The sequence below is a fragment of the Blennius ocellaris genome, assembly GCF_963422515.1.
Source record: "Blennius ocellaris genome assembly, chromosome: 13".
Taxonomy (NCBI): Eukaryota; Metazoa; Chordata; class Actinopteri; order Blenniiformes; family Blenniidae; genus Blennius; species Blennius ocellaris.
Window position 1 is genome coordinate 3541647 of NC_137662.1, and position 25242 is coordinate 3566888.

Consider the following 25242-nt stretch of genomic DNA (forward strand, 5'->3'; position numbering starts at 1 on the left):
GTGCTGTTAATTGATAGAATAAAAGTAACTAATTAATCACACAATTTTCTATAATTAATTATCAAGATTAATTGCATTTTTTTTTATGATTGAAGGCTGTAATGCATTTTTATTCATGGAAAACCATGGAAGTAATGTAGACTCAGCACACAAACTATTTAAATTCAAAGACTATTTTTGCAACATCTTTCTTTTATCCACTAACACATAATACAACAAAACCCTGACTTATATGTTAAGAGTGCAGGTCCAAGACTTGAGAATTTGAATATTTCCAGAAACAAGAGTTGTGTGAATTTATTACATTGAGCAAAAGTTTTTTAAAGTGAAGCTTTCGGCCTTGATATGATCTCATAGTTAGTCGGTATTCTGCTGCTCTGAAGCCATGCTGCTGCACTGGTAAGAGTCAACGCCCCCACAACTAATCAAATCATGAATTCATTTCATTGAGGTGTTATTTTTAATGCACTCATTTTATATAGATGTATATTGGTTAATAATATAAGTCACATGACCTGCAAAATGAAACCAGTGACTTATTGTGTGGAAAATACAGTAGAATGAATTCAAACACAAGTTGAAGTGTTGGGTTACATCTGGTAGTTTGAAGCCAGGTTGGATGGGAGGATCTCTGCTGTATCTTAGAACTGATCCATCAGCCCCGGCTGTCCTCGTCCCCAGTGTGAGACTGTCCGCTCTCCGGTGACGGCTCAGCCTCTCCTCGGCGTGCGGGAAGAGCTAATAAAGTGACCGGCAGCAGCCTCTTCACTGCCGCCGCCGGCTCAGTCCTCTTTATTTTGCTTCTCGCTACACTTCCAACACGCTGGAAAAGCCCGTCCAGAGTGTCTCATCCTGTGGCAGCCCGCTATGATGAACACTCTATGGGGACGGCTGGGAGAAAGAGACGAGACGAGACGTCCCCCCCCCCCCCCTCTTATTAACTGGCGCCGGGACTCTCTTCTGGACTGCTGAACGTCACAACCTGAACGTGTCAGAGAGGAGAACTCCAACCTGCGAGGAGGCCCGTCGCTATAAACAGTTCGCCCCGGCTCTCTCTCTCTCTCTCTCTCTCTCTCTCTCTTCAAACTCCCTCTTTGGACAATTTTCATGACATCCCCCCCCCCCCCCCCCCCCCCCCCCCCCCCCGACCAAATTTGCCAGCCCCCCCCTCCCCCCCAAACACTGAGTAAATGTCGTACACAAACACCTGTCAGCAGAAGTACATTCATGGTAAAAGAGGGGTAAGAATCGCTGTACCGAAGCAAACTAGACTAGAAAAGACGCCAGCGAAATTGCCAGCTCTGAACTGGGCACGCTCCAGTGCACATAATATACTGGAAGGAGGGGGCACGCTGATGAGCCAGGAGTTACCCGGGGGAAAGCACTATATGGTCAAATCCTCAGTCACATTCCCAATAATTTCAGAGAAAAGAGAGGAGGGAGCTGAGGAGGAGAGGGGGGGGGGGTAAAATATACAGGCTTGTGAGAATTGTGACGACAAGGGATTTGAGGGTTAAATGAAATAAATACCTTTTGGTAATGAAATATCTAAAAGGCAGCAGCCGGATGGCCCTGCTTTTGCTGCCGGAATCCTTAAAGAGAAATGTGCCCTTGAATAGATGTTTTTTTAAAGTGTGTATGTTTGTGTGTTGTCGGCGTGCGGTTTGAGCCACAGGACCATTCCGGTCTAATCTGAGGAAATAAATGAGGGACCTTCCAAGGACTGGTGGCGTTAAAAGTCTTCAGAGGAAGAAAGGAAATTAAAAAAAAAAAAAGGAGAGAGAGTTTTTTTCTCTAAAGCTGCTGCAGTGCGGATATATTTTCCTCGGCGACAAAAAAAGGTCCTCTTCTCTCCCTTGTTGTCCGGCAAGATGGCCGACTTCACTGAGATTAGCTCCTTAAAGTAGCCGGAGCCGCTCCTCTGCCCCCCTCCTCCTGATTTCCTTACTCATTTCCAAGGACAATTGGTTAATAACCCCTCACACACACACACACACACACACACACACATGCATAGAGAAAGGAAGGAGCGGAGGAGGGGTGAGAGGGAGTTATTGAATTGTTTACACTTTTTTTAATAGAAAACATTGATCAAAGGAATACGACTGGCCTCGAGGCCAATGTGCTGATAATTGTTAGTGATTCAGATTAGATTACTTGATGTCTTGTTTTGATTAGCATGAGCGTGTGTGTGTGTGTGTGTGTGTGTGTGTGTGTGTGTGTGTGTGTGTGGTGTGTGTGTGTGTGTGTGTGTGTGTGTGTGTGGTGTGTGTCGGTGTGTGTGTCGGTGTGTGTGTGTCGGTGTGTGGTGTGTGTCGGTTGTTATCAGCTGGAGAGGCCCAAGCTTTTCCCAAGCTGGAGAGGCCCAAGCTTTTCCCATTTAACTCTCCCATCTGTCTAAGTAGGTGCTTTACGGTTTAGCATGCATAAGGTATAATTTAATTCAATTAAATCAGGCTTCATTCTTCCAGGGAAGTGGCTGATGTGTGTGTGTGTGGGGGGGGGGGGGGGGGGGGGGGGGGGGAGACGGGCAGTTTTAGGGGTGTAGCTTTCAAATAACAAATCTTCTCGTCAGGCTCGGGTACAAACATGTCTATTCACCAACATGATGTGTTGCTTACATACTTTGTTCTTTCTGAAGTGCTTTAATTTGTCAGGGTTGAGGAGGATGCCTTGCATGGCGGTGTAGTGGTCTGGCTTTAGGAGGTTTGTATGTGTCGTTAGCAGGTTCAGTGTATTTGTAGGTTTTTGTCTTGAGATTTCCTCCAACGGTCCTAATAGATATATATATATATTTAAGTCTAATCGATGACTCTAAATAGCCTGTGCATGTGTTTGCCCTGTGATAAAGTGCTGATCGGTCCAGGGATGTACTTTAACCGGCGGTCAGCTCGGATCGGCTCCAACTCTCCAGTTGGATAAAGTGTTCTGAAGGGATCAAGGAGGAATCTGATTGTTTTGTCCGGATTAAAGCGTCTGACCAAGTCCAGATAAGTCTCTTAAGTTCTTTAAGGCTGCAGAAAAGTTGGAATACAAGCGTACCCATGCTGGCCCCTTCCCACTTCTGAATGCTCCGAACAATTAGCATCAGCCCTGAAACGAAGAGCGTTGGGAGAAGTTAGCTTCTTCGCACTTGTACCTTCAGCATCCCAAGTCCTCATCATGGCGGCTTTTCTTTTTATTCAAATCAGAGCAGTTTGGAAATGTGCAGGTTGTGCATTTATCTGAACAAATGATCAAATCTTTGAGATAAAACGAATGTGGCCTGAACTGAACATAAAACAAAGTCAGATTTCTTTGAAGGCCTTTTTTCCACCATTTAGATTCAACAACTCACCCGACGTTCACGTTCATGTTCATGACATGTGGCAAGAAAATCCAAGCAACAAGCGAGCAGAGAAACCAACCTGGAATTGAACCGGTGACTGTTTCCCTGTGCTTCAGCAGTGCAAACCACTTCACCACTGTTTATGATCGATTGGGCCCAATTCTGTCAGTGGACGGTCCTCCACGAGACGATCTTTACAACTGAGATATGAATGAATTGAAGCATTTATGCAGCCTGCGTGTGTGTGTGTGTGTGTGTGTGTGTGTGTGTGTGTGTGTGTGTGTGTGTGTGTGTGTGTGTGTGTGTGTGTGTGTGTGTGTGTGTGTGTGTGTGTGTGTGTGTGTGTGTGTGTGTGTGTGTGTGTGTGTGTGTGTGTCGTCCTGCTCTCCTGACCTATGCTCTCCCTCCTGCCATCCCTAATTGTAGCCCACAGTGACTGACTCTTTCATCTAAGGTCACAGACAGTTTTCCCTTTTCTCTCTTGTATTCTCCGTCACTTTCTCTCTTTCATGTCAGTATTTTTGATTTCTAACCCCATTTCTTCATCCCTTTGTCCAAACCACCCCCCCTCCCCTTGTTTCTGTTCCCTCCTTCGTCTCTTGTCGTTGGCCTTCCTCTCTCTGTGATCTCGGACAGACGAGTACTACCACTAATTGTTTTGTGCCTGCCGCCGCCTCCTCCTCCTCCTCCTCCTCCTCCTCATAGGTGGCCTTCACAACATATCAGTCGTCAGTCGTACAGATGTGTTGCAATGCCAGGAATGTCACCACCCCCTGCCCACATAGCAGCCAGATGGGTAATTAATGAGCTTTCCCTTAAAAAATATTCCACTTTATCCCCCTTCCCCGGTCCTCGCTGTGGCTTTTAGTTGAGTTTCCAGATCCTCCATTTTGCTCTCCTCGTCGTTGTCTCCCACTGTTCTTGGTTTAATAGAGGAGTGTGTGAGCGTGTGTGTGTGTGTGTGTGTCTTCGCTCCAGGTCTCCTCATCCATTAGCAGATGAGAACAGTAATTTCACACCGACCTGGCCAGGCTAATTATCAGCATCCACGCTAGGTTTGGGAGAAGTGTGTGCATGTGGACACACAAACCAGTGCAAATGTGCACTTTCTTTATGAGAGGGGAAGAGAAAAAAAAAAAAAGCAAGAAAAAAGTGTGTGTGTGTGTGTGTGTGCGTGCGCGCTGGTATGCGTTCAGCAGTGCACACAGATGCCTCGGTGTTTTCCAGGTAAGAGAGTTCCCTTGCTCACTGACTCGTTGTGATTCCTATAATTGGGTCCCGTTTGATTTTTGCCGACCAGCACCCCTCCACCCCTCCTTCCTCCTCCTCCTCCTCCTCCTCCTCCTCTGTGTGGAGGACTCCAGGGTCCCTGCTGTTGTGACCTGTGGGTGTTGTCATCCACTCCCATCTGCTGTCCGTCCTCTGATCCTGACCTGACTGCATTCATGTGCTCATTTTCTGCTCCATCTAGCTTCTCTCTTTCTCTCTCTCTCTCTCTCTCTCTCTATTTCTTTCTTGCATTATTCCTTTTCCCCTTTTTTCCTTTCTTCCTTTATTTTGTTCATATTTTCTTCTTCATACCTCCTGCTTTCATCCTTCCCTCGAATCCTTACATTCTTATTTCTTTTCTTTCATCCACCTTCCCTCCTTTTCTTCTTTCCTTCCACTCGTCCTTCTTTCTATATTCCCTCCCCGTCTCAAGTTGTCAGTGTTTATAGTTTAGTTTACATGCAAACACCTCAGATGTACGACGTCTCCACGTATCTTCTCAAGTCAAATGACATCATTTATAGAAACAGATCTTAAACTTCATGTTAAAAGTAGAAAACTCAGTAGCTGTTTCACTCATCGATGCATTCTTCAAAATATTTTTAAAGGTATTTGAATGACAATTAGCGTGATTTCTGAATAAATGGGCGTTAATCTCTATCTATTTATTTTGTTTCGCGTGTCTTTTGCAGGTACGTCAGTGTTTTAAATTTGACTTTAATTGTTTAAGTAGTTTCAAATTTGACTTGCCTCCATATGAAGTGTTCAATGCAGCATTATTTTAGATATAAAACTAGGGACATTTTAAAGACCTGTCTCGCTGATTGTGCATTAGTTCATGCATAAGCAAGATCCATACTTTCCGAATAGATGTATACAAAATTCCAATCATATAAAGTTCTTATTTCCCGTATCGTTAGCTCAAACTAATATACAATTATTAGAACTGTAGTTTTCCTCCCAGCCACTTAAAAGACTATAAGTAAATTGGAAATGTCGCCACAGCTACAGGCAAAAATGTTCATTTTAAAAATGCAAATGTGGCCTTGTTTGTGCTCCTTTTCTGTCCCAACCGTGTTCTTCACTTTCCTCCTCCGCCTCTTCCTCCTCCCGTCACCTCCTCTTTTCAACTTCCCACCAGCGCTAATAGTTTTTCTGCAGGTTTCATTTCAATATGGCCGCCGTCCCTTTTCTTTTATCAGCCCCTTCCCCTCCTCTTCCTCCTCTCCGTCCCGCCGGCCTCCTCGCCCCTCCCCTCGCCTGCTTTCACTCTCTCCTTTTTGAAGAATCGGCCCCTAATGAAACTAAATAGTTTGCCGGGGAGTTTCTTTGGACGATGTGTGTGTGTGCACGTCTTGGAGTGTGTGGCTATGTGTCGTGGCTGAATTGGCTGGAGCGGAGATCAAAGGCAGCCCGCAAATTGAGTGTGTGTGTGTGTGTGTGTGTGTGTGTGTGTGTGTGTGTGTGTGTGTGTGTGTGTGTGTGTGTGTGTGTGTGTGTGTGTGTGTGTGTGTGTGTGTGTGTGTGTGTGTGTGTGTGTGTGTGTGTGTGTGTGTGTGTGTGTGTGTGTGTGTGTGTGTTAACGAGCAGGAGAGAGACAGCTCTCTGAATTGCATCACAAGGGCTGATCAAGCCATCAGAGAAGAAAGCTGTAATTCGCATACACTTACATTCCTGCTCTGAACACATGTACCTCTCCTCCTTTCTCTCTCTGTCGGCTCGTTTTGTTCACGTCTGACCGAGTGGGAGCGTCCAACGTTTCTCTCGTCCATCCTCCAGCACTCCTTTCATCCCCTCTTTTTTTTTTACATTTCAAGTAATATATGCAGACTAAACTACTTAAAGGTTTGCATTTTCTACTTTTAATGCTCATTTAATCACAGTAGTCCCACTTCTTGTTGAGTATTAAGAATTTGAGTGAAAACTATAGTTAATGTTACTGTGTGTGTAACTTTATCTGAGTTTTTCTCATTAGACTTTGAATCCTTTTTTTAATTACAAAAAACTATTGCTCGCCGGGTTTTTTTTATCCGTATTTGTTGTACAAAGTTGATGAATAAAACAAAAGGAAGAAAAATGACATTTTAACTTTATATGGGTAAGTTCTTATCTGTTCTTGTATTTGTTCAACTGTCATCGATATCAGAAATTAAGTTTATTGTCGAAATGAAATCTCATAGTAAAAGTTTTGCTCCTACATTGATCAATTCTCTCTTGTCTTAAATTAATGCCACATTTACACCTACCTCAGATTTTACAAAAATTGACATTTCCCCCTCTATCTTTAAAAAAATAAATAAAAAATCTTCGTTTCCACAGACCCGTATATAAACCTGGTTCAGATCTGCTACGAGTCTGCCAAACCTGTAGGGGGCAGTGTAGCGAGAAGTATGAAGCTGCAATAACCATTCAGAATCCAGGAAAAAACACAATGTCACGAATTGTGATGTAAATCTCCGCCTAACCGCGGAGATTTACATCATTTACGTTTACTGGAATCGTTTAACATCGTTTACGTTTTCAGGAATCATCGTTTGTGGTGCGTCGTAGCTGCGTATATGTGTAAATGTGTGGCCCAAATGCAGGGAAATATCACCCTTTTTTTCAAATACCTGGGTGCGTGTAAACGTGGCGTCGGAAATCTAATTGTTTGGTCATTTTGTTAATTGGAAATCTAGAAACTGAAGTTGTACTGATGATGCTTTGGCCAATTCAATGTGTATAATTTGCATCAATCTAGCATTTAATGACAAATATCAGATTAAAATAAAGGCAAAAGTGCACACAATGGCCAGTGAGTCGTCTGCACATGCTCAGTAGATGGACAATAAGAACAATGTTTCCTGCAGCCTTATGTCACCTCCTGCTGGGACTTGGTAGGTTAGTAGTTACCGTCATGGCAATTCAACTCGTGTGTTTGTACGAATGTCTCTGTACTCCCATTGGTCATGTTTATAGCATATTGATTTTTGACTCCTCGAACTGGGAATGTGGTTTATTTCCCAGGTTGAGCATTGATTGGAGATCACTCAGTGTCTGACGACAACTGGATCACACAGACGTTTCTCAGAGCACATTCTGCTCACTCTGCTCCATGTTTTTACTCTCTCTCCTCCAACTCACCCAACACTTACTGTTCTATCAGCTTTCAGACATTTAACAGGACTGAACGTGACGTTGGCTCAGATTCTACCTCTGGTCGCATTTAAGGTCTGGACAGAGTTCCATAACTGCAAAAGTTTTATGTTCCAGTGAAGGGGGACGAGGCAGACCTTCAGCTCATGTTCTCCCATCTCTTTCTTTCCTTGCCCCCCCCTCCCCCCCTCCCCCCCCCCCCTCTACCCAGTAATTATCCTGTCTATTTAAAGGGCAAAACCTTCCCATCTTACTCGTCTGTCATAGTGACAAGTGTGTGTGTGTGTGTGTGTGTGCGTGCGCACATACATGCTCTCCACTCTACCTGTTCTACCTGTCCTACTGTACAAGTGCCCTTTGTTACGTACACACACACACACACATACACCTACACACACACACACACACACACACACACACAGCCACAATACAAACTGTTAACTCAGCTGTGAAACCAAAGTCAAACAGAACTTAAAAAGTCAAACACAAATTTATTTGCTCAAAAACAATTATCAGCTCGATATCACACACACACACACACACACACACACACACACACACACACACACACACACACACACATAGACATAGCAGTACAATTGTTCTCTCATATTTGTGACCTACAATCGCTGACAAATAGAACTTTGCTGTGTATTTTCTCCAGAGCAAAGACGCCACTGTGCAGCGTTGCATTAGTTAGAAGATATGACAAGAACACCGACACCTCTGGAATACAAATGCCAGGATACAATTTTCTATAAAGCACCTGACCTTTTCTGACTTTCTGACTTGTATCTATTTTTATATCAAATGAATTCCTCAGTTGTTTTACACTTTAATGCAATACTAAAACAAACAACAACTATAAACTCTCATAACTTGGCACTTCAGTTTAAAAAAATATAAATAAACACTGCAACTGTCCATTCAGGGTGTACTAACCGCACGCACACACACACACACACACACACACACACACACACACTCGTGCAGCCTGTGCCCCGGTGTTGACGCCTCCCAGATTCATATTTATGTACATATTGCACACGTTTCCGTGCACACACAGACCCCTATCATGGGCACGCACCCGTCGAATCATAATTAGGCCGTGTCCTGCCCCTTTGATAGCCATGTACAGTGGCTCTTCTTTAATTCTTTATCAAATGCATTGATCGCTGTGGGCCTCGCGCGCCCATTGATCCGCGCACTCCGTCTGGAGCCAGCCGATAAGCCCCCTCCTCCGCCCCCGCCTTCCTCCGACTCCCTCCTTCCTTCTCACCCTCTCGCTCCACTTCCTTCTCTCTTTCTCTCTCTCTCCGACCTAAATATGATCAACCAAAAAAAATTGCAAAATTTGCTCCCTGCAGCATTTTCCAAAAAACGTGCACTAATTGATTGTTGTGACACGTCTGGAGTCGGACCGGAGACCACATTTCCCATCAACCCCGTTGCTTCCTGCCACAAAGACCGTGTTTGTTTCATCTCCCCCACCACAGCTGTATTGTGACCTCACCTGATGACTCCTTGTCAAAACTGCTCACACATGTACGATATGTATTAAAATTGTTTTTACAAAGTTACGTAAAATTTAAAAAAATGAGAAAAAAATTGTTCTATACATAACCTGGACTGTAACCGTGGATTTTCTGATTTAAAATATAATGTAAGGGATTTTCTCATTTGAAAAGAACTTAAGACGGATTTTCTTATTTAAAATCAAACTTAACAGGTATTTTCCCATTTAGATCATTAAACATGATTTATTTTCTAATCAATCTAATTTATTTATTTATAAAATAAAGCTTGAGAGAAATGTTCTTCGTCAAAGGGAAACCTAACACATTTTATTGCTACACTTGCAACTGATTTGTTTCATATCACTCATTCTTATTTGATTCGTCTGCTGAGCTGACTCGCCCTTTTTACTTACCAACATTTTATCATCACCAATATTTTTCTTTTCCTGAATTTTCTTCCAATATATATATATTTTTTATCGGTTTTAATCTTTGTTTTTTTTTTTGAAGTCCTTAGTGTTTTAACTTGGTGTTTATTTGTTGCATCTTAGTTTTTAATGAATATTCTTTGCTTTTTAAATGCCAAACTCCAGCTGCAGTGTTTCACTCATTGCTGCCTTGATTTTAAACGTAATCCTTGTATTGCGTGTGGGACGGGAGTTCCACTTTTCGTTTTGGAAAGCACTTTTTTTACCGTCTCCAGAACTGAAGATTAATTGTCGGTGTGAAGCGGGAGTGTTAACCACGGCCAACTTTTTGTAATGCGAGTCCTCTTACCTGGTGGAAACCGTGAGATTGTGGTGAAAGAGTATCAGGAGGTGTCAATTTAAACTGGCTTGTTATTTCTCGGCCGTGTGTGTGAGTGTGCGTGTGTGTGTGTGTGTGAGTGTGTGTTCGCAGCAGCGGTGGGTAACTTTTCACTTCAGTAACGCCACTTTAACCGCTGACTGACTTTTACCTGCATCCGCACCATGTCTGGACCTTCACACTGGCATCCCAAACAGTGCTGACGAGTGTGTGATTACACAGCTATGCAACTGGTTTTCGTGTGTGTGTGCGTGTGTGTGTGTGTGTGTGTGTGTCTGGACAAGATAGAGACCTAAAGCACCTCTTGACTGTGAATTAGCCTGTCATGACAAATGTCTGGAGCTGCATGACTGGCTGCCAGACTGGCTGGCTATCTGGGCGGTTGGCAAACCCTTTTAGATAGTGATTGTGTGCGCATCCTTGTGTGTATCTGTGTGTGTGTCTCTGTGTGTGTGTGTGTGTGGGGCATCACTCTGTGCCCACGCCAGGTCTCTGTACATGACCGGTGGTGCATGCCCTCCCTCCCTCCCTCCCGCTTTCGACTCGCCCAGAAAAAGAGCAACCAAGGCGACAACCTGCCCCCCCCCACCACCACCACCACCACCACCACCACCACCCCTGTTCAAAACCAGCTTCCAGAGCGCTCCTCACCCGACGCCAGGCCCACAGAGGAGCCTTCTGTCTCAGCCTCGCACTCAAGCGTCTCGCCTCTCTTCCCTCGGAGGTTCCCAGCAGTCGCCGTAAAACACAGTCGCGCGATTGTTCCCGCTGTCGCCATTTAAAAAAAAAAAAAAAGCAGAGTCTCTCCTCCTCCCCGGGTCTCCATTCTTGAAGCGGCACTACCCGGTGACCACCAGCTGACACGCTTTCTCTCCTCCTTTTAGTTTTTTTTTTCCCACTTGTGCTCCCATCCTGGCTTTGATCACACGCTGACGGGGCTGCTTGGCTTTGTACTCTCTACCTTTTCTTCTTACTCACATGTGTTGTCTTGCATTGCCACATATAAAACTCTTTATATATATATATATTTATATATTTACACTTCCCAGGTTGAAAACAGAAGCAAAGCCGCCTCTTTTGTTAAGATTCTATCCACTAGGTGGCATTTAATCTCCACTCTCTCATCCGGCATTCAGTCCGAATAGCAAAAAGTTGTTGGCAGGTGTTGCTGCAGCAGAACAGCGAGTCGTAATTGTCTGACGACGGTGCTGCTCACACGTGAGTGACAGGCGCCGGCTCTGACAATCTGCTCCTCCACATCTGCCTCATTTAGAGCTTTGAGGGACGTAAACGGCTTTACGTGGGGCTGATTTCTGCCAGTGTCGACACAACCTGGAAAGCGTGGGAAGTTTGCGCTTCCAGTTCCAACTTCTGTGTGGGTGTTGGATTTTCTTGGTGCCGAGTCGCGGAGGGCCTGTGGTTGAAGGTTCAGTCACCAGTCCGTCACACACGTTCGCATTCATGGGCTGTTTAGAGTCACAAACTTGAAACGTTTTCTTCTCGGCCCCATTTTTTGATGTGAAAACTACGTTCGCTGCCACCAAAAGCGCAACTTTTTGAAATTGGCTCCCGGGTTGGAACTTTTCGAAAGCGCTCCGACTCCACGGCAATACTTCTTCTGCACATGTTGCAGGATAGATGCACAATAAGAACATTGGTTCCCTCCCAGGCCATATTCTCCTGGGACTCTATAGTGGAGAGTCACTGTAATAGCAATACCACTTCACTGTGTCCATACAAAGGTGTGTGTGCTCGCCACAGTTAAAGTTCGTAGCGTAGTGTGTGGTCTCATTACATAAACAACCAACAGCGCCAAACTCATGGTCTGGAACGCTGCCCACATCATACAGTGTTTCTGCCGTCTCCATGTAAACAAACATGGTTTTTGAAACGTTGTGGTGTCGCAGGGTCTTTAACTGAAGAGTCAATACGTGCAGAAGGTTCACACTCCACAAAGAAAGAAATCTCTCCAGGCTGAAACTCTTCTCTTTCTCACGGTCTGGAATATGTTCCCCCAGCATTATAAACCTAAAGCAGCAGAATTCAGGAAACGATGTGGCCTGATCCAGATTTAACTCAACATCAAATAGGATGGTAAAAGAAAAACAAACACTCGTTTTGGTTTTCCCACCTTCACGGCCACAAATGCTCTCGTGAACAACTGGATAGAAAGATTGAAAGCCAGGTCTGTTCATGTTGTTCTTTACACAATTAAAAATCCTTCTCCTTCTCCTCATCCTCATCCTCCACCTTCTCCTCCCAACTCATTGTTGTATTTTTTTTTTTTTTTTGGAATTGTGGAGGCTCTATCGCTGACGGTGCTCGTCGCATGCATTTCCTCCATAGTGATAATCCTAGCCTCTGGATAGGCAAAGGCAATTTCCCTTTTTCCTTACCCAAAATGGGTAACAACAATAATGCAGTGGGATGTTTTGGACGGTGCTACGGCCTGTGCTACACACACACACACACACACACACACACACACACACACACACACACACACACACACACACACACACACACACACACACACACACACACACACACACACACACACACACACACACACACGCACTCATTGGTGGTTGCATGTTTCCTGTAAAGGCCAGCCTGGATGTTGTTAGCAGTGTATAGCCAGGAGGAAATCAGTGACTCTGCTGTTTATCATATTACATTTCTAAAAGCAGCCAGCTTGTAAAATGAAAAGAAAAAAGAAAAAAAGAAGTGAGTTTGGAATGGAAGGCACTGGAGCAAAAACTGTGCAAAGGTGTAAAAATAATTAGAAAGTGTCGGTGCAGGTCGCTTGAAGTCTGTGTTTCCATATTATCACGACTTATGAGATGTTCTACTGTTTATTGTTTCTTCATCAAGGCTACAATTGCTGTGATTCGTAAATGTGTGCAAACGGAATTCAAAAGACGAAAGCAAAGTGTGACCTCACCTTAAAAAGATTGACAGCCGTTATTTCTTCCCTGGTGACCCGAGGGCAGATGCACCATAAACCATTTATTTCAATGTTTGACGAAGGTGTTGTGCGTCACAGCTAATCTGAACCAAGTGTTTGAAGTGGTTTAGATGTCAGTGTGATACACGTCAGCCGCCGCAGACCGAACAAGCACACCGGCTTCTACAACCTGATTTGTATTTATAGAGAGATCACACCACCGTATCTTCATCAAAACCAACATCTAATCTGAGCCGATGTTTTCACATCTGTTTTTCTCTGATTGGCATGTCAGTACTGAACCTGATCAGCTTGTCTTCAGTTGAAGACTGTTAAAGACGTATGACAGGCCTTCCACACCGCCATCGTGAAACCTTGTCTGAACTTAAAGTTTTAACACGACAATATACAACAAGTCCACGATGTGATCATTTATCTAAAAGGGATTCCTTTAAGGGTTTTCAGTGAGGAGTTAAAGCTAATTGTAACGTTGAGGTCCTCTTGATGAGGCCTCGTCTCTGTTCTTGTCCTGTTAGATGTCAGTGATCAGAACATCCTTGTACAGTGACTGGGTCGTGTCACTGGGGTGAGAGGAATCACTCCCAACTGGATTCACTCCTATTCATCACATGCACTTCACTTTGTTCATCTTACTGATGACTCTTCACCTCCAGAGGAGTTCCACAGGGTTCTGTGTTATGACCCATACGTTTCATTTAATAAATGCTTTCCGGAGAGAATATTCTTACAAAAGACTGAATTAAATTCCATTCATCCAAGAAACTAATCTATTTACTGTATCTGTGAGCCCAAAAGATACTGATCAGCTTACAAACTACAAGCTTGTCTTGAAGACATAAATGCCAGGATGAGTTGGTATTTGGAGCTGGAGGGCCTTTGACCTCACAATTTGTCAATTTGCCTTGATAATTCTGCTGATTCAGATGAGATGTTTCACTTGTGCGGTGTTATAACAGTGTGGCACCGTGGCTTCATGTTGAATCGGAATGTCCTTCGTTGTTTGGCAGAATTTCCTAAATAAAAGCTGCTAGAAAAGTTTAGTTTCAAATCGGCAAAGACTCTTTTCTCCTGTTCTCACTCTTTATCTCTCCTTTGGTCTCTCTTTCTCTCTCTCTCTCTCACTCTCTTTATCAGCCGTGCTCTCTAAGGTGTGTTCCCTGTTCCCTGAAGGCATCCCCCTGGGCTCTCACACACACATACACAGAGTGCATTAGGGTTGCTGTCATTTACAATACAGCCCCATTGTCCCCGCCGAACAATAGCTACAAACAAACAATTGACATGGAAATGGAGAGATGTAGCTCATTAGCGGGCGCTGCTTGTTTTGTTAATGGATAAATGGGCGGCTTCAATAGGCCAGCCCTAAAACCCCTGCCTCAATATGGAGAAGCCTGATTAACAGGAAACCACAGGGAGGGAGGACAGTGACAGAGAAATGCAGCTTCGCTTCTCCCTCGGGTCGAATGCGCTTGTGTATGTTCGTGGGAGAAGAGTGTGTGTGTGTGCGTGCGTGTGCATGTGCGTGTGTGTGTGTGTTTTGATGTGAGACGAGTTCACGCATGTGGCCTGAGAACGGATGTGGGAGTTTTTTGGTCCATGTTTGTATGTCGCAGGGACCGAAATCTTCTTTTGTTTTTCCTTTTTCAAAACTTTTAATGTGCAATGTGGAATATATTTTGGTTTCGGGTAATGACTCCAATTAATTCTAATTAGTATAAGTTCAAGTAATCGGCAGAAAGAGGCAGAAGAAGTCATCATCAAGGATCATTTTGGGATGAAATTCAAATCAGAAATTGCACAATGCAAGTTTGCACCACTAGGTGGTGTATTGAGTGGGGGGAAACCAGCAAGAAGGTTATGTTTCAAAACAGGACTAAGAAATAACGCCAAATTAAAATAAAACAAATACATAATCGTCAATGGCCACATAATTTATGTTATTGTGAGCTCGTGACTAACTGGGAAAGTTGAGATCGTAAAGTGGGAAAATTACATTTGAACGCCGTAAAACCGTGAATTGGGAAGGCATGGCTCAAATATTGTAATTTGTAGTTGTGCACTCAGTAATATCCAGACTTTATTGCAGTGGGCTTCATCAGCCAATCAACATCGTGAGTTTACTTACCAACATGTAGAATTCACTGCACAATCATTGTGGACCATCATTTCAATAGTGTAAAACCTTACACTATCGCTTTTTGCACGTGATATAAATTTCTCACTTTCTCAAAATGGAAATTAAAATAAGTTTTTGCTTTTGTTTGCTCTGACAACATGATTCATCATCTGCCAGCAGCCCACACAAGAAATAACCAGTTTCTTGTGTAAACTACCAGTTTCCCAGCTTGGAAATGGGACTTTCTCACTTCCGTGATAAATTCCCATCAACATGAAACCTGCGTCATTTCTCTTCTTCCTCCGTGGTTCCTCTTCACTATGAATCTTGTCAAACTTCACAATAAAGCTCCTTCCTGGATATTTATTTACCTCTTTCTGCCCGACTGTTCGTAGAGTGTGCTCGTCGTGTGTGTGTGTGTGTGTGTGTGTGTGTGTGTGTGTGTGTGTGTGTGTGTGCGTGCGTGCGTGCGTGCGTGCGTGCGTGCGTGCGTGCGTGCGTGCGTGCGTGCGTGCGTGCGTGCGTGCGTGCGTGCGTGCGTGCGTGCGTGCGTGCGCGTGTGCCTGTGCTTCCTATCAGTGGGATCAGATTGGATCGACCTGAAAATGGCATTTCTGCCATTGCTCTGATGATGACGGCTCAATACTGTATCTGTCTAGTGCCAAGATGATGTGTGGTTGCCTATCTCTGTGCTGCTACCGTCATAATGCACCGAGACGTGTACCTCCATTTCGATAACAAAACTTTTTACTATGTATTTTATGAGAGCGAGCATCCTGTGAAGATTTCTCCCCATCAGTTTGAGATGAAAGAGTGAGAAGTGGCTAGTTTGTCTTTAAAACCTGTACGTGGGCTCTTTAAACAGGCATTTTGTTCATGGTACTGCACATTTTACCATCTGGATTTGTGTATTTTCTAGTCATAACATTGCATGACAACACAATCATGTTACCGGTGAGATACAGAGTATTAGTGTGTCAGTAAAGTAGAGTCCAGGAGAAAATTCTGGAGTAATTGTTTTTTTATTTTTACGACGTACACTGGAAGACAAATGTCTCACTTCTCCTCAAACTGGCTCATTCCTTGTTTTTGCTTTCATCAGGACGAATTACAGTGAAATAATAAAAGCAGTAGAAAGTGACAGTTGTCCAATCTGAAGCTGTAAAATGTGCTGAATTCAAGACTTCTATGTAAATAGCTGGAATTACTATAATCCATGTTTACGTTTTGTGATTAAATATCCTTCCAAAGTGTCTCTTTTAAACACAAGTCAAATTGCTTTATAATCAGCAAGGAAAATAATTACTTTTGTGCCTCAAAATTCTGATGATTGTTCTTATTATATTGTGTATGTATATGTATACAATTGCCACCACCAAAGAGGTTCAACATGAGTTATATAGGAAGAATAATATTCATGCAATTTATTCAGAATGCAGTCTTTATATAGAATTAAGGCCTTCATACATTTGGTTTGGTGCTCTATACGCTGTTGGTGAACATAACAATAACTAGTCTCATAACAATGATGAGAAGAGTAATTGATGGTTTATTGATGTGTTATACTTGATAATAATGCCACTGTGGGCAAAACTAAAAGAGCAAGAGCAACCCAATGTCACGTCAAGGTGATTTGAATGTAATAAAATAATAATAAAAAGACAATGTCTCGACATCTTCACTCTTCAAACATGCACTATAACATAAAACGTGAGCATTCAGGTGACAAGTGTTTTCACATTGAGGTGGAACAACCAATAAGTTATGTCTTCATTGAGGTGTCCCTCCTGCTTTAACTCACTTTATAAGTCTCTCCGACAACTTCATCGACCCAACATTCAGTCGTTTTCTTTTCAAACTCGCTCTTTATTAATTTGATAATGATGTTTCGTTGGAAAAGATAAAGTTGTGAGGAGTAGTAAATAGCAAAAAAACAAAACAAAGCCAGTGGTGAAAATGATACGTTGGAGTTCGTATCAAAATGTTTAACAAGAAAGTCCCTGAGATGTCTGTCCTCCCTGTATGCAGGAGCGAGACGCGGAGCGGCGGAGGCAGCTGAGAGAGCGAGCCCGGCAGCTGATCGCCGAGGCTCGGTCCGGGGTCAAGATGTCCGACATGAGCCTGCTGGACGCGTCCAGCACCGACAGGGGGAAGAGCGGGAAGCCCGGCACCGCTGGAGGTCAGGACGGGCCTGGACACCCACACTCACCGTCTCGTCTCCCTACGAGCTCGTCACATGGTCACGCGGTCACATGGGTTCTCTCAGCTTATTCATCCACCTGAACACACCAACCAAGCACCCACACGCTCCCCGACGCTGCTTCACTGTAATGGGAAGGAGAAGTCACAGTCACACGCTCACTTTACCCTCCGTCCACACACTGCTAAGACTCACACATTTCCATTATGCTCTCTGAAGGGGTTCTGTTTAATCCTCAGAGAAAAACAAAATGTCATTTGACAACAGCCGCGAGTCTAAAAACAAAAACAAAACAACCAAAATACTGCCACACTCACATTGAAGAAAGCAGCTCCTCCTCCGCACAGTAATTGTTAATCAACGCGACACATTGTGCGGCCAGAATCGTGCCCCAAACCTCCCAACACTCCTAATAATGGCTCGCAGAGGCAGCCGATGCACATTTCCCACTGCTTTCCATTCCCGCGAAATTGAGGTTATTACCATAATGACCATTATTAGACGTCTGGTCATTTGTTTGTATATTACACCACTCTTCAGGTTTCTCTCCTCAGGTGGACGAGCTGCATTCGCATGCAAATGAGTGTGAGAGATGATGGAGGGGGAGTCAGGAGTAAGGAGAGTGGTAAATTAAAGTTGGATTTGAAGTGGGAAAGACGAGGCGTCCTGAGAGAAACAGCTAATGGAGGAAGTCGGACCCGTTTAGTGTGAGATCCTTCGTACAAGGAGAAATGATTTGATCCAGCTCTACAGTTATGGAATCAGATTAACAGAGTTTATTCATACTAACACTTTTGGTCAAAGTATGAAATATACAATCTATTCTATTCTGCGGGAAATAATGTGAACTTGATGATGGTGGATTATAAATACTTTAAAATAATAAAATATGAAACATTAGTATGACCAAAAAAACAAAAAATTGAGGTTAAGAATCAGTTACATCTGTAATCTATGATAAAAATTAAGAATAAATAGAAATAGAGTATTGATATGAACGCGACGCCCTGCGGTGTGAATCAAAACCACTGAGACCAACTGTGTTCAGGCCCCGTCGTCACAACGTTTCAAGTATAACACGTCGTTTTTGCGTTTTAGTTTCAGCAAAACGTTCTCGTTTTCTTAGCAGCGCATCTGAAAACGACGTCCGTTTCCACGGAGGCCGCCTTTTCATGTCGGGGCACGAGGGGGCGCTGACACCGTGGAGGAAAACATTATTGTGGTAGTTTATCTACTGAGCATGTGCAGAACAGCTCTTCACTGTGGAGGTGGTGCACACATAGACAGAGCTCCAGCGTTTACAGAAAGTCACATTTACACAGAGATAAAGACGGAACGTTTTCGAAAAAAGTTCCATCTCGGGAGCCGTTTTCAAAAAGCGGCGTTATTCAGTGTTCATGACCACACAAGCAGTAGTTATTTGTAAATTCTCTCAACGTTAGTGACACGTGAGGGTGCACTGAATAAAGTTCCCATTGAGAGGCCTGTCGTATTTCACATATCAAAATACCTCAAATAACTTAACCATCAGATTATTGGATCTTTGGATTGATTTGTCTTCTCAGGCTGATGTTCCAGTTTACACAGACTACAGTCTTTAAACCCTAAAACCAGACACAAGACATGTTTGGAGAAACAGCAGCAGAAATGGGGGGGGGGGGGGGGGGGGCACACTTGATTTATTTGTGCTTTCAGCTTTTCTGAATTGGACTAATTGTTGATCTCATTAAAAATGGAGTTTGAGGAAAGAACAGAACGAGGGAGGAGGAGGAGGAGGAGAGAAATGCTGTGGGCTGTGATACACAAGGCCTGCCGAGCAGAACGGCTAATCCTAGCCCCCGCTCCCTCTCTCCCTCTCTCCCTCCCTCCCTCCCTCCCTCCCTCTCCCTCCCCTCAGCACCATTCACAGCCCTTTAAATGCAGCGGGCTGCCCCCTCCAAGTGTCTGCCCGCAAAGAAACTTTCCAAACTCCATCACCATGGCCTCCCATTAATTAGACCTCAGCCAGCCACGCAGGAGTGGCGCTTGCTAGCACGCTCCGCATCGCAGCTAGCAAATTATAAAAAAAAAAGAAAACACACACACACACACACACACACACAGGAAATGCTGTTATTCTGACTCCCTCTCTCTCCTTCTCTTTGTTCTTTGCTCTCTCGCTCGCCTCCAAATAGTAAAAACAAGACGACGTCTGACACTGTTTACTGATTGTGTTGTTTTAATCCACGGTGGGTTATCCATGCAGCTCGAGCTGCTCAGGTCTCCGTTTGAGTTTCTTCTAATGTGCTTTCTTGTTTCCTTTCTAATGTGGAGACACTGTTGTTTCAATTGAGCCCCTCAGGAGACTTAATGGGAAATGTGCTTTCATGTTGCTGTGGTTATTGTTTGCCCTGCATCTTTTATCGGGGAACAAGGAATCCAGGCAACAGATCTCTGACCGCGGATAATTAAACCTTTATTTTATTTTTTGGACTTTGTGTGGCGGATATTTTGGAGCAGGAAAACCAGTGAAAGTGTAGGTTCATCACCCTGGACACTTTATGACTTTACATTTGCTTGAATACTGGAGGCAGAGCACTCATCTTATTCTAATTCCCTCGTAATAACCGACATTATTGGGCAACAGCTGCCTGAAACAAGCGTTCCTGTAAGAAAAGAAAAATATAAATATTAACCTAAATGGCTGTTTACATCATGAGTTCATGTTATTTCATGTCTGAAGTCCCTCATTGTTGCAATTTTGATTTTAAAAGCAAGTCAAACATGGAGAGCGGTCGTCTCCCAGTCGGAGGGTTGCAGTTCCCATCCCCATCTCTATCTGCCCAAATGCCGACGTGTCCCTGAGCAAGACACTGACTGACAACGCAACTTTTCTGAAACTGAGCAACGTGTGTCAAGTCTCTGATGTGTTTCTCTGCACAAACCAAAAACAGCAACGTTGAGAAACTTTCAGAAATGTAAAGCCGATGTCATCTTTGGAGGAAAAAAGGGGTAAAAACCAACTGGTGGCTCGTTCTCATACAAGTCAGAGCCATAAAATCAACATAGATCCTCTCAGTCTGGTCATAAGAAGGAGGAGAAGGTTCATGTCACAAAAGGGACATTTGATATAAAGAATGATTTGTTTTAGTTAGCATCAGTGTCCTGAGTCCTTTCTGAAGATCAACTAGAACTGTCTGCTCTGCACTCCTTCACTCCATAGTTCTACCTTTTCCTGACTCTTTAACACGCCTCTGCTTGCCTAACCTCCACTCTTCTTCACGTTTTGTTCTCCTTCTGTCCGACTCTGACCCTGCAGATGTTTTGCACAGAGCGAGAAGTCCTGGTGAAGATGATGGTGAGGATGAGGAGGAGAGCAGGGTTGAGGAGGAACAGGCTCACGTTGCTGCTTCTGCCACTGCTGAGGATGATGATGATGATGATGATGACACTGTTGATGCTTCCACGTCTGCGCTGGCTACTAACCCTCTCCCACCGGAGGCTCTTCCAGCCCCCTCCAGCATTCCGGAGCCCCCGGAGCTTACTAACCCTGACTCTGAGCTAACCTCTCTGGGTAAACTCTCTGGCTGCTGCTGCCCTGCTGCTGCTGCTGCTGCTTCACGTCTGTGTGGCTTTTTCTCTCACCGTCCTCATTATTCCGTCACCTCACTCACTTTCTTTCCGTTAAGCTGCTCAGACGTAAAGTCCAGTTGGTCATTTGTGCTTTTATTTAGGCCAAAAATACATAGCTCTGAAAAGAGGAGGAGAAAACATGGTGACAGAGCAAACAGGAGCTAAAGGCTGGTTAAGTTGTGTCCAAACAGCTGCAGATTAGTTTTGGGGAGTTTTCTGCTTGTTTCTTGGTTATTTCTCTCCACCCTCTAAACACACGCTCCACATGCAGAGCCACTATTTCCTCACAATACTCACTGACGGTGGAACAAACGACAGAAAAGTGTTTAGGTGTGTAAGAAATGCATCAAAGTTGACATGCAAATTCATTGCAGTGGTTGTAGAGTAATATTTTTTACATTTTATTTATCAGTTTATGCCCATTCTTGTTGGCTTTTGACTTTTTTTTTTTTTTCAAAAACTTCCACCGCAACGTTTGAAAGTTGCCTATAAAAGAAAAACTGTTCAAATGGATATATTCAGCCAAAGCGAGGGCCATCTTGGCAAATAAGACAATGATAAAAACAAGAATTATTCAATGACCTGCAGCTTCAGTTGGTAATTTACTCTTGATTTATCCAAACAGGAGCATCTGAAGTGTGTTTGTGCAAATTTGTGTCACAATTTAGAGAGTTTCTGCAGAAACGATCAGCTGCAAAATATCCACTCGCTCACTTAGTTATATATTTCTATGCTTTATGCATTTGTACCTCTTCACAGGAGGAAACCCAGCCAGCCAGCTGTGTACATTAGTTTGTCTCTGTCATTCTATTGGCTCGCTGGTTCCCTTCCACGAGAAACTTTCCTTTGTCGTAATTAATAAACTCTCAAAACTGCTCCCCAGACAGAAACATGATATCTTCAGTAAAGCATTTGCCCAAATCTTCAGAGGTAAACTAATTACTTTGTTTTGTGTTTTAATTCATTTTATTTGTTGCCTTAATTTGTCCTGGCGATGTGAGATAGGTGGCAGTACAGTGGAGGGAGCAGAAGAAACAAACATAAAAACAGACAAACCCTTTGAAGTGCAGTATCTCTGCAACATTTCCTGAGCACGTCAGCTGCTTCATTTACCGTAGTAGTACATTTATTTATTTTTTGTTTTTTTTGTTTTTTTAACGTAGTCTTGAAAGAAAATCGATGGTGGCGATTAGAACACCAAAGCAGCTGTGGCCACACTTTATTCACTTGAATATGTATTTTTCCTTTTAAACACTGACTTTCTGTCGCATTGGCCGTCTTTTCTGTGTCGCGTCGTCTTTGCGTTTCCTCGAGCTGTTTCTCACAAAAGTTTGTGTGTGTGTAACTGTGTGTGTGTGTGTAACTGTGTGTGTGTGTGTGTCACTGGGGGAGGTGACACATGAAACGGTGGCCCTCCTGTTCTTTCATCTCCTCCAGTGCAGTGGTCCGGCCCGGCGGGGGGGCTGTGGTTACCAGTTAGCCTGGAAAATAAAGCTGTGTGCAGCTGCTGCCAGTCACACAGAATAAAATATCAAAATGAAACGAGTTGGGGGGGGGGGGGAGCCAAAATGTATAGTGAAAGGAGGGAAGTAACTAAATAAATATTGGCTATGTTTTACCCGTGTGGTAACAATTCTAACCAAACTAATTCGTGGCACCACACAGTCCAATATAATATCAAGGGGGGGAAATGAACCATCTCACATGAGCAATCACACATAAGTGACACATGAAGCAGGAAAGAAAAAAAAAACGTCATGGTATTACGAAGGAATCTCATCACAGCTGCGTCTTATTGAGTTTTTAGGGTAAAGGTCTGCGTATCTTAAGCTCCTCTGCAGTGGAAGGTGTTCAAATGTTATGTGTGAATGTTTTAATCCCAGTTAGTGTTTGCACAGCAGATTCATTTTTAAAATGTCATTTTTACTGGTTGTAAAGAGCTGAAAAAGATAACATAGGTAAAACAGCTAAAAGAAAAATGAAATTCGAACATTTTCAAAATGGTGACAGGGATTACAAAAGAAAAGAAAAATTGACAAAAAGCCCAAGTAGCTAAAATGGCTAAAATCAGTAAAAAGGTAAAATGGCAAAAAGGTAAAACCGCTGAAATAGCGCAAGAAAATATAATATGGTTAAAATAGCTAAAAAGAGCTTAAAGTTGTGTATTACTAAATGGTTGGAAATGATGACATGGCTTCATTTGGATAAAGCAAGATGAGTACAAGGAGAATGGAAAAATAGAACCAGTGAAAATGGCAAAAAATAGAACAGCTCAAATGGTTAAAACGGCAAGAATGATGCAAGAAAATAAAAATTAATTAAAACAGCTTAAATCACTAGAATAGCAAAGAAAAAACAAAAAAAGCCAATAGCCCCCAGTATATAAAATAGGTAAAATTGCCAACTCGGATTAAAAAGGGCTTGAAAATATAACTTATGAAATAAAACAGTCACAAAAGGTAAAATGACAGAAAACTGAAGAAATGTCGACCATTCAGAATTTTAGTTTGGCCTCTTTATAGATACAACATAAGATACGGGGTTTAATAGGTACCGCTAATCTCATTTGCCAAGTTGTTTTCAGGCTCCAGGCGAATTTGCTTTGAAAATTGAAAACAACCAACATTTTGATCATGAAGGTTGCAGGTTTAGGAGATGGTGAGATTTAGAAAAGCCTGAAGACGTCATCAGCACGTTTGAGAATCACAATGAACCTTCAGGGTGATGCTTTCATTTGGATCCACCTGAAAAACATGCCAGACCAGGATCATCAGAGAAATCCTGTGTGAAGCTTTGTCTGCTTCCTCTTGTGTTTTTAACGTCTGAAAATGACAGTCTGTGTGTGTGTGTGTGTGTGTGCGCGTGCGTGTCTGTGTGTGTGTGTGTGTGTGTGTGTGAGTGTGAGAGTTATGTTCTAAATGTCACAAGACACTCATCATGCCCGTCCCTCTGCAGGTGCTAACAGCAAGCATGTGGATCTGAAGCTGAAGAAACTGGTGGAGGTCAGCCCAAGAGGAGTCACATCCCCTTCGTCCCCGTCCTCCACCTCCTCCTCGTCCTCGCCCACCGCCTCCTCCACCTCCCCGCTCAGCCCGGCAGACACATCGGAGGTACTCGCCTCGACACACCCGCTGTGTGGCTCTTATTTCTCTCCACCTCTCTCTGTCCTTTCATCTCTCTCTCTCTCTCTCTCTCTCTCTCTCTCTCTCTCTCTCTCTCTCTCTCTCTCTCTCTCTCTCTCTCTCTCTCTCTCTCTCTCTCTCTCTCTCTCCCTCTCTCCACCCCCCCGGTACGCCATCAAAGGGTTAGTCCAATCAATTAGGTCCGATTGACCCTGTTGTCAGCCCGTTGACCCTTTGTACACATCAGTCAGTCGGACCACTTCATGTAAGACTATAGTTTATCCCCCCGTATCCATATGAGTCTGTCTAAAGACATCACTCACACACACACACACACACACACACACACACACACACACACACACACACACACACACACACATACACACACACACACACACAGGCATCACAATGCTCTACATAACATGTCACAGTCGCCTCTATTGACCATGACCTTTTCAGTGTAGTGTGTGTGTGTGTGTGTGTGTGTGTGTGTGTGTGTGTGTGTGTGTGTGTGTGTGTGTGTGTGTGTGTGTGAGTGGGAACGGGGGTCGTTACGGCTGCTTGTGTCTATATCTTCTGATGTAAATATTGAGTCAACAGCACAGTAGGCCAGTCTGAACATCTGTTTAATTGATTTTGAATGTCAAGTGGAATAAGGTGAGTGTGTGTGTGTGTATATGTGTGTGTGGCTGTCAGTACAAGCAAAATCCTGCATGCTTATGGCAGCACAGGGTGTCTTTGATCATCAATTCACATAAACACCCTCTTGTGTTCAAAGCCTAAAAGCCTCAGTGCTTTATGGCCAAAGGAGTGTGTCTGTGTGGCTCCTGACCCTCACAGAGGTGGAGTCGCCGTTTGGTTGGTACCCACGCTGACCCGGTACACCTCACTTCAAAGGTGTGGCCACGCAGTCTCTCCCTGGTGTTGGACGAGCGATGGTCAATAGTGAGGTTTATCACCCCGATAGAGTTGTAGCTGATCACCCCCCCCCCCACACACAGTCAGGACACAGGATTTTAGGTCCCGTTTACATGCTTTCAAATGAAAACTTTTCTGCATTCTGACCTTAACCCTCTGCACGCGCTCAGTAGACGGACAATAAGAACAATGTTTCCTCCTCACGACTCCCAGTCCAGATTCTCCTGGATTTGGTAGTTTTATAGTT

The 25242-nt window shown here is 43.7% G+C and overlaps 1 protein-coding gene across 1 annotated transcript in view; it reads left to right on the forward strand.

Annotated features, from left to right (window-relative positions):
* Positions 1-25242, forward strand: part of ehbp1 (EH domain binding protein 1) — a 168619-nt gene that overhangs the window by 88028 nt on the left and 55349 nt on the right. Inside the window, 2 exon segments of the mRNA XM_080507374.1 lie at positions 17169-17319; positions 23908-24062. Coding sequence (XP_080363500.1) covers positions 17169-17319; positions 23908-24062 — 306 coding nt within the window.